Source organism: Chiroxiphia lanceolata, chromosome 13 (assembly GCF_009829145.1).
Source record: "Chiroxiphia lanceolata isolate bChiLan1 chromosome 13, bChiLan1.pri, whole genome shotgun sequence".
Taxonomy (NCBI): domain Eukaryota; kingdom Metazoa; phylum Chordata; class Aves; order Passeriformes; family Pipridae; genus Chiroxiphia; species Chiroxiphia lanceolata.
Window position 1 is genome coordinate 1,450,048 of NC_045649.1, and position 14,598 is coordinate 1,464,645.

The following is a 14,598-nucleotide window of genomic DNA, read 5'->3' on the forward strand; positions in this document are numbered from 1 at the left end:
AGCTGACAGGGTCCCTCTGCAGCCCCATCCTCACCACAGAGCTGGGCTCACCCACCCTGGGGACACCCTGTCCCTTGCATGGGGGACAGAGCCCCACCACGAAGCCCAGGAGCTGTTGGCAGATGGGGAGTCAGCTCTCCACAGGCTGGCTGATGTGTCCAAGCCCTGCTGCAGCACAGCTGGGGACCACAACCCCCATGTGCTCGGGAGAGAGACCCAGAGGTGCCCTGGCAGCTTTGCCCCCCCTGGGCTGGCAAAGGTTGGACCCATCTCTGCCATGAACTGCAACTACCACCGAGTCCCCAGTGTGGCCCTTGGCAGCACGTGGTGCCTAAGGGACCTGGACATTCCAAAATCCAAGGTAGGGCTGGGCTGCAAGGGCAAGACCAGATGGTGGGGGCTGTGGTGGGGTCATGGGCAAAGTCCTCTCCCTCTCCCCCAGCACCCCACAAAGGGATAGCAGCCGTTGTGCCTGCCCTGAGCATATTTGGGGCCTGGGGTGCCCATCTGGTTTGGGGTATGGGTGCAGTGGCCTCTGACTGAGAGCCCCGGCACATTTGGATCTTCCTCTGCCCCTCACCTTGCCCTCACACTCACTCCAAAATCCTTTATCTCCACCCAGGAACCACCCTGATGCCACAAATGTTGGCACCAGACTGAGCTCACCCACCAGGACTGGGGCCACCTTGGCCATGGAGGGTAGTGGGGAGCCCCTGGGAGAGTGGGATAGCCCATCCCAGCACCTCCTTTGGGAACTCCCAGCAGCCTCTCAGGACTCCTCCAGCCTCTGGCCCTTCCACCCAGCCCCCAAAGGATATTTTAGGCCACTAGCCCAAAAACCCCTCCGAGGGACCCCCAATGCACTCTGGGCACCCCACGGCAGCCCCAGCCAGGAGCATGCCCACCCCAAAACCCTTCTGCTCCCATTGGGGTGCAAAATCAACCTGCCCCCCCAACAAAGGACTTTTCCCTGAGCAGGTGGCTGGGCCGTTCCGGGAGCTGGGCGGGAATGTGGAGCCGGCACCGACCGACACAGCAGGTTTTGCATCCGCCTTGATTAAAGGCCTCCCTGAACACCAGGCTGTGCCTGCCAGCACCCCACAGCACCCCACAGCACCCCACAGCACCCCAAAGCCGGGGGGATGGGGAGGTGTGATGACCCACCCTTACAGGTGGGGCCGGGGGGGCTCCACATTCTTGGGATGGCAAACCCCACCTTAACCACCAGTTGCAGCCCAGTGTGGTTGGCAATGCCAAAATTTGCTGGCTCGTGGCCAGCCCCTGTGGTCAAGGGTGTCACCCCAAAGCAGCCTCCCTACTTCAGAGGGAAGGTTTTCCAGCAAATGGGGGCAAAAAGCTCCTTTCTTGTCGTTTTTTGTGATTTATTTGACTGTGATTCTTTGGGTGGTTTGGTGCTGCTTTTTGCCCTGCCCCCTGCCCCACCAGTTAATTAAAAGTTTAATTAAATATTGAAATAAATCTGCAAACAGACAGAGGGGAGGATGTAGTGCCTGGTAGCAAGTGACTCGGGGGTGGGTTGGCCTCTGAGGGACCCCAGGAGGGACCCCTGGTCTCCAAGGGGGCTCTGAGTTGGGGTTCCCCCTGCCTTGGCCACTGTGGACCTTGGAAAGGGGTTGATACCTCGGGAAGGGTGATAGCCCCAGGGTGCCCTGTGCCCCCCAGCTACCCCCCAGGATGCCCCCGCAGCCCCATCTCTCCCTCAGGGGTGCCCATACTCCACTTCCACCTCTGGGGCACCCCAGTGCCCCCCCAACCCATCCAAGGCTGCCCAGACCCCCCATTCCCCCACCCTGAGCGTTCCCATGGGCCCCTGAGAGACACATCCCCCTGTCCCCCCACTCCCGCATCACCCACCCGCGGGTGCCCCCGCTCCCCCCGCGGGATGCGCCTTCCCACCTCCCGGGATCGGGGCACCTGCGGCGGGGCAGGGCCTCCCCACCCACCCAAACCCGCGGCCCGCCCCGTCCCCGCGGCCCAATGCGGTGCGGGGGGCGCGGCCCGGGGGCGTGGCCGGGCGGCATATTCATGTATGCAGATGAGCAGGTGCGGGCAGAGCGCGGCGGGTCGGGCCGGGGCAGGACGGGCCGGGCAGCGGGCCGGGCACCGGCGGCGGGACGGGCACCGGCGGCGGGACGGGCACCGGCGGCGGGGCCATGGCCACGGCGGGGCCGCGGTCCTTCAGCGCCGCAGAGGTGCGGGCGCGCTGCGCGCAGGGCGCCTGCCTGGTCTCCTGCCACCGCCGCCTCTACGACCTGAGCGGCTTCGTGCGGCTGCACCCGGGCGGGGAGCAGCTCCTGCGGCGCCGGGCCGGCACCGACGTGAGCGCCGCGCTGGACGGGCCGCCCCACCGGCACTCGGCCAACGCCCGCCGCTGGCTGGAGCAGTACTACGTGGGGGAGATGGAGCCCGGCGACGAGCAGGTACCGCCGGCGGGGCGGGGGCTGCGCGCCGAGCAGGGACCGGGGCGGGCGCGGGCTGTGGGGAGTCCTGGGGACGGCGTGTACGGTCTCTATGGGGTGCCCAAAGTTCCCTGTCCGGGATGGACAGGGGCTATGGGGTGCCCCGGGACCCGGAACTGGCAGGTACAGAGGCTATAGGGTGCCCCATGTCCCGAACCGGGATGTGCAGGGTCTCTGTAGGGTGTCCTGGGTCCAGCATGCACAGAGTTTTGATAGGGTGCCCCAGCTCCGTGCTCTGTGGGACCTGAGCTGTGCAGGGTCAGTAGGGCATCCAAGGTCCAGGTTTCTCAGAGTCCAAGCTGTTCAAGAGGCTATCTAGAGTTTGGGGTGTACAGGGCATGGAGTTTTTGGGGTGTATGTGGTGTATAGCATGTATAGTGCATCCAGGTCTGAGCTGTATGGGACGTGGTGTGTGTTGGGTCTGAGCAGCATGGAACCCTTAGGACCAGGCCCTGTAGGGTCTGAGGTGAACAGCGTGTGAAGGGTGAAGGGGACAGGGGATGTTTGAGGCTCCTAAGGTCCTGCATGGGTGGTGCCTGAGGTGTACAGGGTGCCAAGGTCCCAAGTGCATGGGGCACACTGGCTCCCAGGAGGCCTGAGGTGCAGGGGACCCATAGGCACACAGGGCCCAGGCCCCTCAGGGCCCATGACAGACCATGTGCCAAGTGCACAGAGCCTGGTATCTACAGGGTCCCACTCCATGGCCACACCCCTCCCCGTAGGGAGATAGGGCTGATCCTTGGGTGCCAGCATGGCATGGAAGGTTTGGGGTCTTTGGAGGGTTGCAGAAGATGTGTCAGTTTTAGCAGGACTGTGTGGCACGGGATGGGCAATGCGGCAGGACACCCTTCCTGACTGTCAGCACTTGACCAGGGACCACTGGTGGGCTTGCTGGTGGTGAGCAGGCAGTGCCGGGGAGAGGAGCCCAGCCGCCTCCCTAACTGCCTGGCATGGGGCATGGGTGGCATGGGGACACAGCTCTGTCCCCACTGTGCCAGCCCCGGGCTGCCCAGGCAGAAGGGAAAGTGCCCTGGGCAAGTGCCACCGCGTGGCACTGGGCACTACCCCCCAACTACTGACCCTCCCAGTACACCGTGGGCAGGATGCTGAGCAGCGGGGCCAGCCCAGCCCCCTTTGCCAGCCCAGCGGCCGCTGGCATCCTCTCGGCATCCCGGCGAGGTCGGTGACCGCTCGGTCCCTCTGGCCGGTTGTTTGCGCTCGCTGGTTGTTCTCCCCGTGGCGCAGCCTCGGCCCCAGCGCCACAGACAGGGCTTTGTTTCAGCCTCAGCGCGATGCCCGCACTTTCTCCAGATGGATCCTGGCGACGGCACCTCCTCTGTTGGGACACTCGCGGAGCCGCCGCCTCCTTGCAGGCGTGACGAGCCCGGCGGGTTGGGGCGAAGGAAGGTACCGGACAAACGGGTTCTCGCGCCGAGGGGAACTGCCACCATCGCAATGCAAATACACGGCGTGATAACACCGGGGAGCAGGGAGATCACACGCTGCCTGCTGCCACATAAACCACCCCGGGGTTGTCACACTGAGGGCGAGGTTTAGAACTGCCTACTGCACGGTGGGGCTGCGTCCGGCACGGACCTGATGTGTGAGCTGCTCTGCCCAACCTGCCGCCCTCCAAATATCCCCGGTGGGTGGGAGTCGATGCCCTCAGTGGTTCTTGGTTCGTGCTTTGGGGCACACGTACCCCAAACAGCTCTTTGCAGGAGGTGCTGCATCGCCCCAGTCTGGCTGTGGGTCCCCACAGCTTTGCCAGTGCCTCTCCTCGCCCGCTGGAAGTCCCAGGGCTCCATCATTCCCATGCTGAGGGATGCAGGTTGCTGCAGTCCCACAGGCATCCAGCATCCTCTCCTTGCTTTCCCCAGGGATTTTCAGGGTTTTGGAGGCGGGGGGGAAATGTGTTAATGCAGGAGAGGCAAAGAAGATAAGATCCAGCCTTCACCCCACTGGCCTCTCCACACCCCTTTCTGTGGCTCTTGAGAGTCTGGCTGTCTCCTTCAGCCACAGGTCCCTCTTCTGCGTCACCCAGACCCATTTGGCTAAGGACAAATTAACCCCCAAATGTTTTATCTATGCAAGCAGGACATATAGGGGAGATCAAAGCGAGAAGTGATAATTACCCAAACTAGACAGGATTTTAACAGCCTTGCTAGAAGGAAACTGGATCATCTAATTACCCCTCCAATTTAAGCAATGAGAGACTTTTCATCACAGCCTCTTTGGGGTGCATGACATGGCCATGAGTCAGAGTAAATCCTCTATCCTTCTTGGAATTAGTGTCCTCCCCTTTCTCCTGTCCACATCACTGTGTGTCAGGCTCGCCCCAGCTTTCCATCCCAGCCTGAGCGCGCTTGGATGTGGGCCAGACACCCAGGGCACCTCTTTGGAGGTGATGTAAGAAGTGGCTTTTTATATTATTACTATGATTAGAAGGAGTTAAATTCATCTCCTTTTAATAGTCCTGCTGCACCCAGTGTTTAATTGGCTGAGACACAACCTCGTGGGGCTCTGCCAGCCACTGCCCAAGGACCATGATGCTGGTGGGATGGTGGTGCCACTGAGGGTGGGGACCTCTCTTGGGCTCTCTGTGCCTCATGGGGTGTCCTCAAGCTATGTGCTTGTACCTGCAATGCCAACAGAGCTTGTCCCATGTGGACACCAGCAAACTGAGGTGCTGAGGAGCACAGTGAAGGTGCTGGAGGCTCTGGAGTGATGCAGAGGCATGGCAGGGCTCCTGTGGGGTTTGACTCGCTGGGCAAACGGGCACAGGGGGAAAAACTGAGTCCAGGCTTTTGGCAAAGCAGCTGTCTGCAGGCAGCATCACCCTGCCTGGGCCAGGGAGAGGCTTCAGTTCTCCTCCTGCATCCCAGGAACACTGAACACTGCAACAGAACACCCCTCCTGTTTGTACCTGCTCACATCACAGCAGGATTTTCTTCTCCTTTCAATGCCCCAAGCCTTGATGCAGGGCAGCACTGGGATGACATAGCCAGCACTCTCCAGCTGCTGCAGGGCCAGTGCTGAGCTCCCCACCTGATCCACGCAGGGCAGCTGGATGCTCCCAGGCAGATGCTGGGTCACCCAGTCACTGGATCGTGTGACCAGTGACGCTCTGGGTGTTTGGCCTCATTGCCACCAGCAGGAGAGTCGGCACCTTGCCGGGGCTGCTGCTCACTTGGGGTGGCGGCACTTCACAGGTGTTGACTTTCCTTTCCTTACATCAGGCCTCTTGCACATCTTCCCTGGCAGGACCTGTTTTCCTGAGTACAACTCGGATGCATTTTCATCACCCACGCGTGACAGCAGAGCTCAGCTCTGGCAGAGCCCTTCAGTGGCTTTCCAACCCTGTTTGGAGAAGGATGGGCAGAAGCCGGAGCACTGGCCCAGAGCTGGTGGGGCTTGATCTCTGCGGGGCCCCTTCACGCTTGGGGCAGGCAGGAGCATGTCACAGCTCCGGGGAGCCAGCCGGGGCACGCCGGCATGGCTTGGCTTGCATCCTGGTTGCGCCACAGCTACCGGTCCTGCCTTTCACAGCCCCGGGGTGAGCAAGAGGAGAGCCCTCCCCTGCTCCCCAGCTGAGGAAGGGGAGGAGGAGGAGGTGACTCAGGTGATGGCAGGGAGCTGCTGCAGCATGCAGGGACAATGGCATCTCACTGGTGGCACCCAATCCAGGCGCCAGTGTCGAGGTGGAATGTGAGCCCTCTGTCCGCGTCCCTGACCTGGCAGGACAGGGAAGCCTCCAGCCGTGACATGGTGCTCAGGCATCCATGGGCAGGGGAACTGGAGGCGTGTGAACACTTCGGAAAAGGGAGGAGAGGTGTTGGGTGTTGCGTCAGCTGGGCTTTCTTAAGCATCCTTCCTGCTGCTGGCTAGGTTGTGGTGCAAGCATGGAGGTGGAAAGCACCAGCTCATTTCTCAGAGCATGGATAAACTGAGCCGTTTCTCTTTCTTGAAGCTGAATTTTCTTCCAAAGCACCTGCAGGGCAGAGGCAAAACTGTAACTTTACCATGCTCGCCTGGATTTTAAGGCATCCCACCTGCCTCAGGCTTTTGGGATGTCTGGCTGAGGGACAGAGTGTGCAATGCTGAAAATAGCAGTGGGAACCCCTTGCAGAGGGAGGTGTGGTGATCCACGGCATCAGCTCTCATCGGCATTGCCTGCAGTAAAACTGATGCCAGCAGGATTCCAGCCTGGAAATATTGGCTGGAAATATCCCCTGTCCTTCCCTGCCTGCTGCCCCAGGCGAGGGACTGATTCACAGCTGGGTAGTGCAGCTCCTGTACCAGCAGAATGAGGCTTGAAATCCAGCTAGCCCAGGAAATGGAGTGGGAGCACAGCTGGCAAGGAGTGCCTGCTGTTGGCAAACAGTGCCTGAGCCCTGCCTCGGCGTCACCAACGCAGCACAGAGTAAAGTCCTGACCACCCCAGAGAGGTGACACCAGTTCTCATGCTTTCTGTCTCCTGCAGCTGCCAGGGTGGGTATTCCCATGGATATGATGACATTGCATCCCTCTCGGAGCAGTGAGGAGTTGGGAGAAAACCCTTCCTCTCTGGAAGTGGCACAGCTGGAAGTCCTGTTGGGCACGGCTGTGCTGCGGCCGCCGGGCCACGCCGTACCCTTCTCCAGGTTAATGGGTAACTGAAGGTGACAAAGCGGGAGAAAAGGCATGTTTGGCACGTCCTGCACAGGGAGCTGGCACTGCTGCCAGGGGGCACGGCTGGCTTGGGGTTTGCATGGGCACGCTGCAACCTCACCAAGCCCCCCACCAGCGGCGCGGCCGGCACCAGAGCTGGCATGACCACGGGAGGGAGGCCGGTGCTGGCAGCTGGTGATGTGTTTGCTTCCAAGCACCAGACAAGTCAGGTTTCTCCTGTTCCTCAGCCAGCCCTGGCAGTGGGACCACAGATGGGTCTTCATCCCGCTGTCACTGCACCAGTGCATCCCCTGTGCCTTGGTGTGCCCTTCCGAGCCAAAACCAACCCCCACTCCACATATTCCATAGCCCATGGCAAAGGCACCTGACCCAGTGTCGCCCTGTGAAGGGCACCTTGCCTTTTTCCCTGGGATGAACTCCCTCCTTCTGTGCTTTGACCTGTGCCTGGAGTCAGGGTGGTGGCACCATCTCCCCTGCTCTGGCAGCCCAGCTTCCCTGGAGACCAAAACACCGAGCTGGGCTTTTGCTGGAAAGCGGGGGAGGAGGGAGCACTACAGGCAATGCCCCTCGCTTTGCTGGCAGTGGGAAGGTGAGCACTGCCCATTTGCAGGGGGAAATGTTGGCCAAGGGGTTTCTTTGTTGCCACCCTGAAGCACCAGCGCAGTCCTGGCAGCTGACGGGGTGTTCCAAACTCCAGGCTTGGCAGAAGGTTTCCAAAAAGCCCCAAGCACACGATGCTTGGTGCACGGTCTGAAGGGCAGTGCAGCTTGCTGGCAGCTGCTTCCCTCAGGAACCTGCTCTGCAGGAACTGACTGACTGAAATTCATCAGATTTTTCCCCATATTTATTTAGCTGGCAGGCACGAGTTCTCTCTGCCCGTGCCCCTGGGTGCCATCACTGTCCCAAACTGTGTCTGCCACTGATGCTTCACCACAGGGTTTTTCTTCTCTTTTCAGAGCCTCTCTGAAACAGTGGATGAGAAGGTGGTGGATGCTGCAGCCCAGATCCCAGAGCAGACAGATCTTTGCTACAAAACAGTGGATGTGGAAAAGGTAAGAGCCCTGGGGTTCCTCTGGCTGTTTGTCTGAGTGCTCCCAGGAAACACCAGGTCTCCTCTTCCCTGCACAAGCGCTAGCTTTCTGCTGACCTCTGGGATGGGAGGGATGGCAGGAGGGAGCTGAGTTGATCCAACTGCTTCTGCCCTTTCTCCTGGTGCAGATGGCATTGCTCATGCTTTATTGCACAGGTGTGGCTGCACTGGGAGGCTCCCATTGCAGCAACATGGGAGAGATGGCTTTCTCTGACAGCAGCTGTGCCCTTCCAGTGGGATATGTAGCCAAGCCACACCTTGCTTGCTTTACTTCTTTTTTTTTTCCTTGCTTTATTTATTTTTTTTCTTGCTTTATTTGTTTTATTTTTTTCCCCCTTGCTTAAGCACTGGTAATGAGCACTGAGGGATTCCCCAGCCTGGGCAGGGTGATCCCCATGTGCACAGGGTGCTCCCTGACCTGCCAGCTCCTCTCTGAGCACGCCACAGCAGTGGGGATTTGTCCCCCAGGTGCCTTTGGCTGTCCCTGCCCTCCACGGCACCATCTGGCCACCGTGCCTTGCATGGTCCCAGCTTGTCAATGAGTGTGCTTTTATCTCGCAGAAGGAGTTTTTTGAGCAGGACAACCTTTCACACCCCCATAATGATATTTTATCACTGTCTGCCTTTAAAACTGAATGTGTCATCCCCAAAGTGACCTTTTTGCTCTAACTTTTCCCCTACCTTCTCAATGGAGAGTGTCTCCATCCCCGTCCCGTGCACCAGCTGAGCTTGTTTCCCTTTCTGGGTGATCGTGTCCATCCCTTCCTGCAGCAGAGGCCCCAAAATGCTCACAGTCACCTCGCTCCTTGCCCTGGAATGCCCCGACCTGAGCCATCCCCACCAGCAGCACGGGTTGCTGTGACGATGCCGGGCGGCACCAGTGGCCCAAGGGGAGCTGCTGATCAGGCGAGCGCGGTTTCAGTCCCGGGGCAGGGGCGGGACCGAGACTCCACCTTATCTGGCCGGGCCGGCAGACGTGTCCAGGGCTGCCGAGCAGTGGCAGAGGCGGTGCTGCCGGTTCCATCTCCCCATTTCCATCCCGTGCTGCAATGCTGCACACACGGGCTCCTTCTTGCTCTTGCAGACCCCCTGAGTGCAGCCATGCACGGCAGCAGCACTGTAGTCTGTATTCCCATCTTGTATCCCTGCTCCCTAGCCCCTTGCACTTCATTCCTCGCTGCTGGAGTGCCCAAACAGCTGCCACCTCCTGCGTCCTCTCCACAAGGAGAAAAGTCCTTGGCAATGCCATGGGGATGGGATCCACGTGCCACTGATGGTGCTCTACTGGGACATATCACTGCTTGCTATCTAATCTTGGCAGCTCGAGAGGCAAAGAGCCTCAGTTATCAGGGCCTGGTGCTGAGCCACGTCTGGGTAAGCCACCTTCACCTTGAACCAGCGGCAGGTGCCCGGTGGCACGGGGGTGAGCTCAGCCCTGCACTCCTGGGCACGTGGGGCTGATACATGTCTGGCTCCTCGTCTGCCTCGTGCTGCTGCTCGTGGGCAGCTCAGGGCACCTTGGAATGAGGAGCAACTGCCTGTGGGGCACGGAAAGGGGTTTGCAGCCCAAAATCCCGCAGCTGAGGCTCAGCTTTGTGCCTGATACTGGGGTGGTGTGTGGGTCCCACTGTGGGTCCCAATAACCACTGTCTATGCCCTCAGGACCTGGTAGACTGGCAGAAGCCCCTGCTGTGGCAGGTAGGCTACTTAGGGGAGAAGTATGACGAGTGGGTGCACCAGCCTGTGGATCGGCCCATCCGCCTCTTCCACTCGGACATCCTTGAGTCCCTCTCCAAGACAGCGTGGTGAGCTCCTGGGGTCTGCACCGTGCCCCGGACGGTGCTTCCACAGGGGGGGAGGGAATGACTTGCCAGCCAGTGGGATGCTCCCTCTGACATCTCCCTTGACCCCGCAGGTACGTGGTGTTCATGGTGTGGACGCCCGTGGTGCTCTATCTCAGCTGGTTCAGCTACACCTCCCTTGCTCAGGGCAACACCAGGCTCTTCTCCTCCTTCACCACAGGTACGAGCAGCAGCAAAGCCTTTGGGCTTCACTTACTGTCCCCACTCCGGGTCCAGGGGCGGGACAGCCCTGGGTGGGGGGAGACCTCTGCACCCCCCTGTCCCCTTTCCATGCATGCTCACCACAAGCCGCACTCAGGAGCAGCGGGTGAGCACCTGTCCCTGCAGCACCGGCACTTCCCCTGCATGAAGCCACTTCAGCTCGCCCACCTCCCTCCCCTCCCCTTGCCCACAAGATTTGGTCCCCCCCGGGGGATCGATAGAGGCACAGAGCCCGCTGACCCGGGCTGCAGCCCGCTCTCTCTTGCCTCCCTTCCCTCCATCCCCAAAACAGAGCCCGCCAGCGCTGGGGTTTGTTCCAAGCCCCGACGCCCACCCCGGGCGGTGGCTGAATGCCGGCGTGGCGGGCGAACAAACCCAGCTCTCAGCGCCGCCGGCATCGCACAGTGCGGGGCTTGTTTGTCCGAAGCGCCTGCCCCTGAATCTCCCACTGTCTGCTCCCCCGGGAATAACAAGCGTGGCCGGGGCAGGCTGTCTTCTTTGTTTTCTTTTTTTTTTCTTTTTGCTGGGTTCCCTTTTTTTTTTTTTTTTTTTTTTTTTGCAAGGTACCACCCAGTGCCAGCTGTGCCCAGCTGAGGGGGGGGGAACTGCCTGCTGCACTGGCACCCCCCTGCTCCTTGGTGCCCAGCACCTTGCTGGCATTCAGGTTTTGGGCTTTTTTTACTAAAAATAAACAGGTTTGGGGAAGAATCTTAATTTTGCTAGAGAGGACGCAGGGCTGGCAGCCAGCCCTGAAAGAAGGAGGTGGCTGAAAAATGCTCTGCGGGGGAAACTGCCCAACAAACCTCTTCTTTTTACCCAAAAAAAAAAGAAACCCCAGCACCCACAACACTGTTTTACTGTCACAAGTGCTGCCTGTGCAGATAAGGTCCCTCCTGCCTTGTTCTGGTGGGCGAAGCAGCTTTGTAAGGAGTGCATGTCCAAGCCCTCGTTGGCATCTGGGATGCAGGAGACCCCCCTCACTGGCTCCTTGTGGTAGTGAAAAGCCAACTGTTTCTGTAAATTAGTGGGAATCAGAGGAAAACATGGTTTTGGAGCAGTGCTTGGGCAGGAAGTAGCACAGGGCAGGAGGTGGATGAGGGGTGGGAGGGAGGGAGAGCTGAGCTTCACCTGCATACCAGTGGGAGGCTGGTGATGGATAAGAGCACCTGCACGTCGCCCGCCCTGCTGACCACTGCATATCTCTTTGTGTAGAGTACTCCATCCCTGTCCACAAATACTACTTCCCCTTCATCTTCCTCCTGGGGATGTTCCTGTGGTCCCTGCTAGAGTACCTCATCCATCGCTTTGTCTTCCACATGAAGCCACCCGCCAGTAACTACTATCTCATCACCTTGCATTTCTTGCTGCATGGGCAGCATCACAAGGTGAGTCGCGGCTCACGCCCCCGCTGGCGCCCGCTGGGCTGTGGGAATGGTGGCCTTTGCTCCGGTGGAGCCTGTTTCTGCGTGGCCTTTGCCCAGGCAGAGCCTGTTTGTGCCTGTTCACTGTGACTGGTGGCATCCAAGCGGGGCCCTTACCCAATACCAGCGAGGGCTGCAAGACAGGCTTGGAGAAGCTGGAGTTAAATCTGCAAGCTCCAGCTGGGCAAGGGGGAACACCAAAAAAGCCACGGCTCCCTCTAGCTTTGCTGGAGGAAATGTCCCTGTGGAGCTTGGGGACCTGCAGTTAAAGCCACCACCCACCTGGCCCTCTTGGCGTGCATGGGGGGCTGCTCTTGCCACTGGGTACGTCCTTGGGGAGGGTTTTTGGTGTTGGCTTCTCCCAAGTGGGCTTCCCCAATGCTCGGCAGGGATGTTCTGAGGCAGGGAGGGTGAGCCAGGAGCTGCCCGTCCCAACGTCCCTCTCCTCTTCCAGTCTCCCTTCGACAGCTCCCGCCTGGTCTTCCCTCCCGTGCCGGCCTCGCTGATGATCGGCTTCTTCTACGGCGTCCTGCGGCTCCTGCTGCCCGAGGTGCTGGGGCTCTCCGTGTTCGTCGGGGGGCTCTGTGGCTACGTCATCTACGACATGATGCACTATTACCTCCACTATGGCTCGCCCAAAAAAGGCACCTACCTGTATGGCCTGAAGGCTTATCACGTCAAGCACCACTTCGAGCACCAAAGATCAGGTAGCGCCCTCTCCCCCCCGTGCGTGCCCGCAGGGGCAAGGGCTGCCAAAGCCCGGTCTACCTGCACGTGTGCCTCTAATTCTCCAAAATATTTGGTCTTTGGGATTTGGGATTGGGAAGGTCAAGCACTGCGCTGCTGGGGAAGCAGCGTGTGAGGTGCTGCAGCCCCTGGGGCACATTTCTTGGCCCCCAGGTTGAGGATGGGGAGCCAGAGTGGTACAGGGTGAAGGCAGCAGCCCGTGGGTATTAATGCCACTGGGGATGCCAGGGTGGAGGCCAAGCCTTCATGGAGCTGGTATGTGGGTGCCTGTCCCATCCTGGGGCAGCATCTTCTCCTGCCAGGAGGCAGGGTGAGGCCCTGGGCTTCCCCAGACCCGCCCCAAACCTTCCCCAGCCTGGCGCTTGCTCAACCTGCCCTTTGCCCGGTTTCCTAGGAGAAAACGCCCCATCCAGATAAGCTATCATCCATGGGCCTGGTGGCATGGCCCAGCCAGCTCCTGCTCCCTCTGCTCTTCCTCCTTGCCCTCACCTGCCTTCCTCCCTCCTCAAAACACAGACACTCCTCCCTCACCGGTTAACACAGAGCCCTTGCAACACCCCGGCCATGGTGGTGCCATGGGCTGAGCACTCTCTCCCCTTGCCTACAGGCTTTGGCATCAGCACACGCTTCTGGGATTACCCGTTCCGGACACTCATCCCCGAGGAGACCTTCAAGAAAGAGGACTGACAGCCCCAGCACAGTGCCTGGCTCCCAGCTCCGTCCCCCCTGGGCTGGGGCTGGTGTCCCTCCCCAGCCCTTGGCAAGGCCAGCTGGTCCCTGCCCCCTTCCTGGGGCTGTGCCACAGCAGTGGCTCCACACTGGACCATCCTCCCAGAGTGCTGTGGTCCAGCTGTGGCATGGCCAAGGGGATGGGGGACTGAGGGTGTGAAGAGGAGGAGGTTCTGGGGCCCCCTGGGGCGCTCCTGCCCCTCCCTTGGTGCCCTCCCGCTCCAGGCCATGGATACACAGGCAGATCTGCTGCCTGAGAGATGAAGTGCCTGGTGGTGCCCTCCGTCCTCTGCCCTGGCCCCTGAGGCCCCTGTTCCTCCTAGGGTGCTCTCCCTCTCCAGGGCTGCAGTTAACCCCCTCCCCTAACTCGTTCCGAGGGGATTCTGTATCCTGAGTCCTTCTCCCGGCCCGATCTCAGCACAGGGTTTTTTTTGGCCTGCAGCCCTTTTGGGGGGTCCTGCAGGTCTGGATTGTGCCTTTTTCTAACCAGTGCATCCGTATCTCTCTGCCAGATTTATCAAGTTCATGGTTTTTGTAGACACTGGCTACTTGAAACTCAAACTCCAATGAACAGAATTACTACGAGATGCCTTTTTTTTGCTGATCCTGTGATTTTATTTTTTATTATTTTTTTCCCTAATGTTTACTGCGGATATTTAAAGGTTTGGAATAAATTTATATGTAAAACTTAGACACTACAATTGTAAATAAACTGTATATTTTGAAAAATAAAGCCTTCTAAAAGAGTCTGACAAATATACCCCCTGGGGCTACTCCCATGTTCTCCCACCCTTGGTGCATCCCTTTCCAGGTGCTGATGGCCCTCAGTGCCACTTTTCTTGGCTCCCCTCATCAACCACAGTGAGGGAGGAGCTTTACGAGGAGCATCAGCAACAAACTCCTGTGACCCCAGACTCGGGTAAGCAGAAGCTGGCTGAAGTTGCCACTCACTTCCCTGAAATTGGGCAAGAGTGCTTCCTAAAATCGACCTGGCCCTCTGACGAACCCACATGCAAAACTTCCTGTGCTCCCAGCAGAGGTCAAGCGCTATTTCCAGCACTGGTGCCCACAGCCCCTTTCCTTTGGTGCTGGGGGGTCCTGGGGCTGCAGGGGTAGGGAAGGGAGCTCAAAGGATCAGCACCCCTCGTTTGGGATGGGTGTGCTCCAGAGGGTCTCACTGGAAGTAAAGGAAGCTCAGCAGGACACAGAGCCCCTGTTGTGGGCGTTACAGTGCCCTGGGCAAGCCCTCTCACAGCTGACAGCACAGCAGAAGGGGTGTTGGAGTGCTCAAAATAGCAGCAAGCATCAATACGAGGGGCACAGCCTCCCCACCCCTTCCTCCAAACGTGCTTCCCGTGGGCAATTCCTTCCTCCACCAGGCAAAACCCAGCACAGGG

The 14,598-nt window shown here is 59.5% G+C and overlaps 1 protein-coding gene across 2 annotated transcripts; it reads left to right on the top strand.

Annotated features, from left to right (window-relative positions):
- The first annotated feature begins 2,080 nt into the window (after positions 1 to 2,080).
- Positions 2,081 to 13,949, top strand: FA2H (fatty acid 2-hydroxylase). Of its 2 annotated transcripts, none has more exons than XM_032701040.1 (7): positions 2,081 to 2,441; positions 8,108 to 8,203; positions 9,904 to 10,046; positions 10,157 to 10,263; positions 11,517 to 11,689; positions 12,180 to 12,432; positions 13,080 to 13,949. In XM_032701040.1, the coding sequence occupies exons 1-7, from the start codon at positions 2,175 to 2,177 to the stop codon at positions 13,157 to 13,159; spliced, it is 1,119 nt and encodes a 372-aa protein (XP_032556931.1). In that variant the 5' UTR covers positions 2,081 to 2,174; the 3' UTR covers positions 13,160 to 13,949. The 2 variants fall into 2 exon arrangements, with proteins under 2 accessions (XP_032556931.1, XP_032556932.1); XM_032701041.1 differs by lacking the exon at positions 2,081 to 2,441 and adding an exon at positions 3,777 to 3,887.
- Positions 13,950 to 14,598: the final 649 nt, after the last annotated feature.

What these genes read in the sequence shown, in the direction of transcription:
- FA2H (XM_032701040.1), top strand. Translation starts at nt 2,175, where the DNA reads ATGGCCACGGCGGGGCCGCGGTCCTTCAGCGCCGCAGAGGTGCGGGCG. An exon ending in TCCCTCTCCAAGACAGCGTG is followed by an intron (nt 10,047 to 10,156) that starts GTGAGCTCCTGG and finishes TTGACCCCGCAG; the next exon opens with GTACGTGGTGTTCATGGTGT. An exon ending in CTTCTCCTCCTTCACCACAG is followed by an intron (nt 10,264 to 11,516) that starts GTACGAGCAGCA and finishes CTCTTTGTGTAG; the next exon opens with AGTACTCCATCCCTGTCCAC.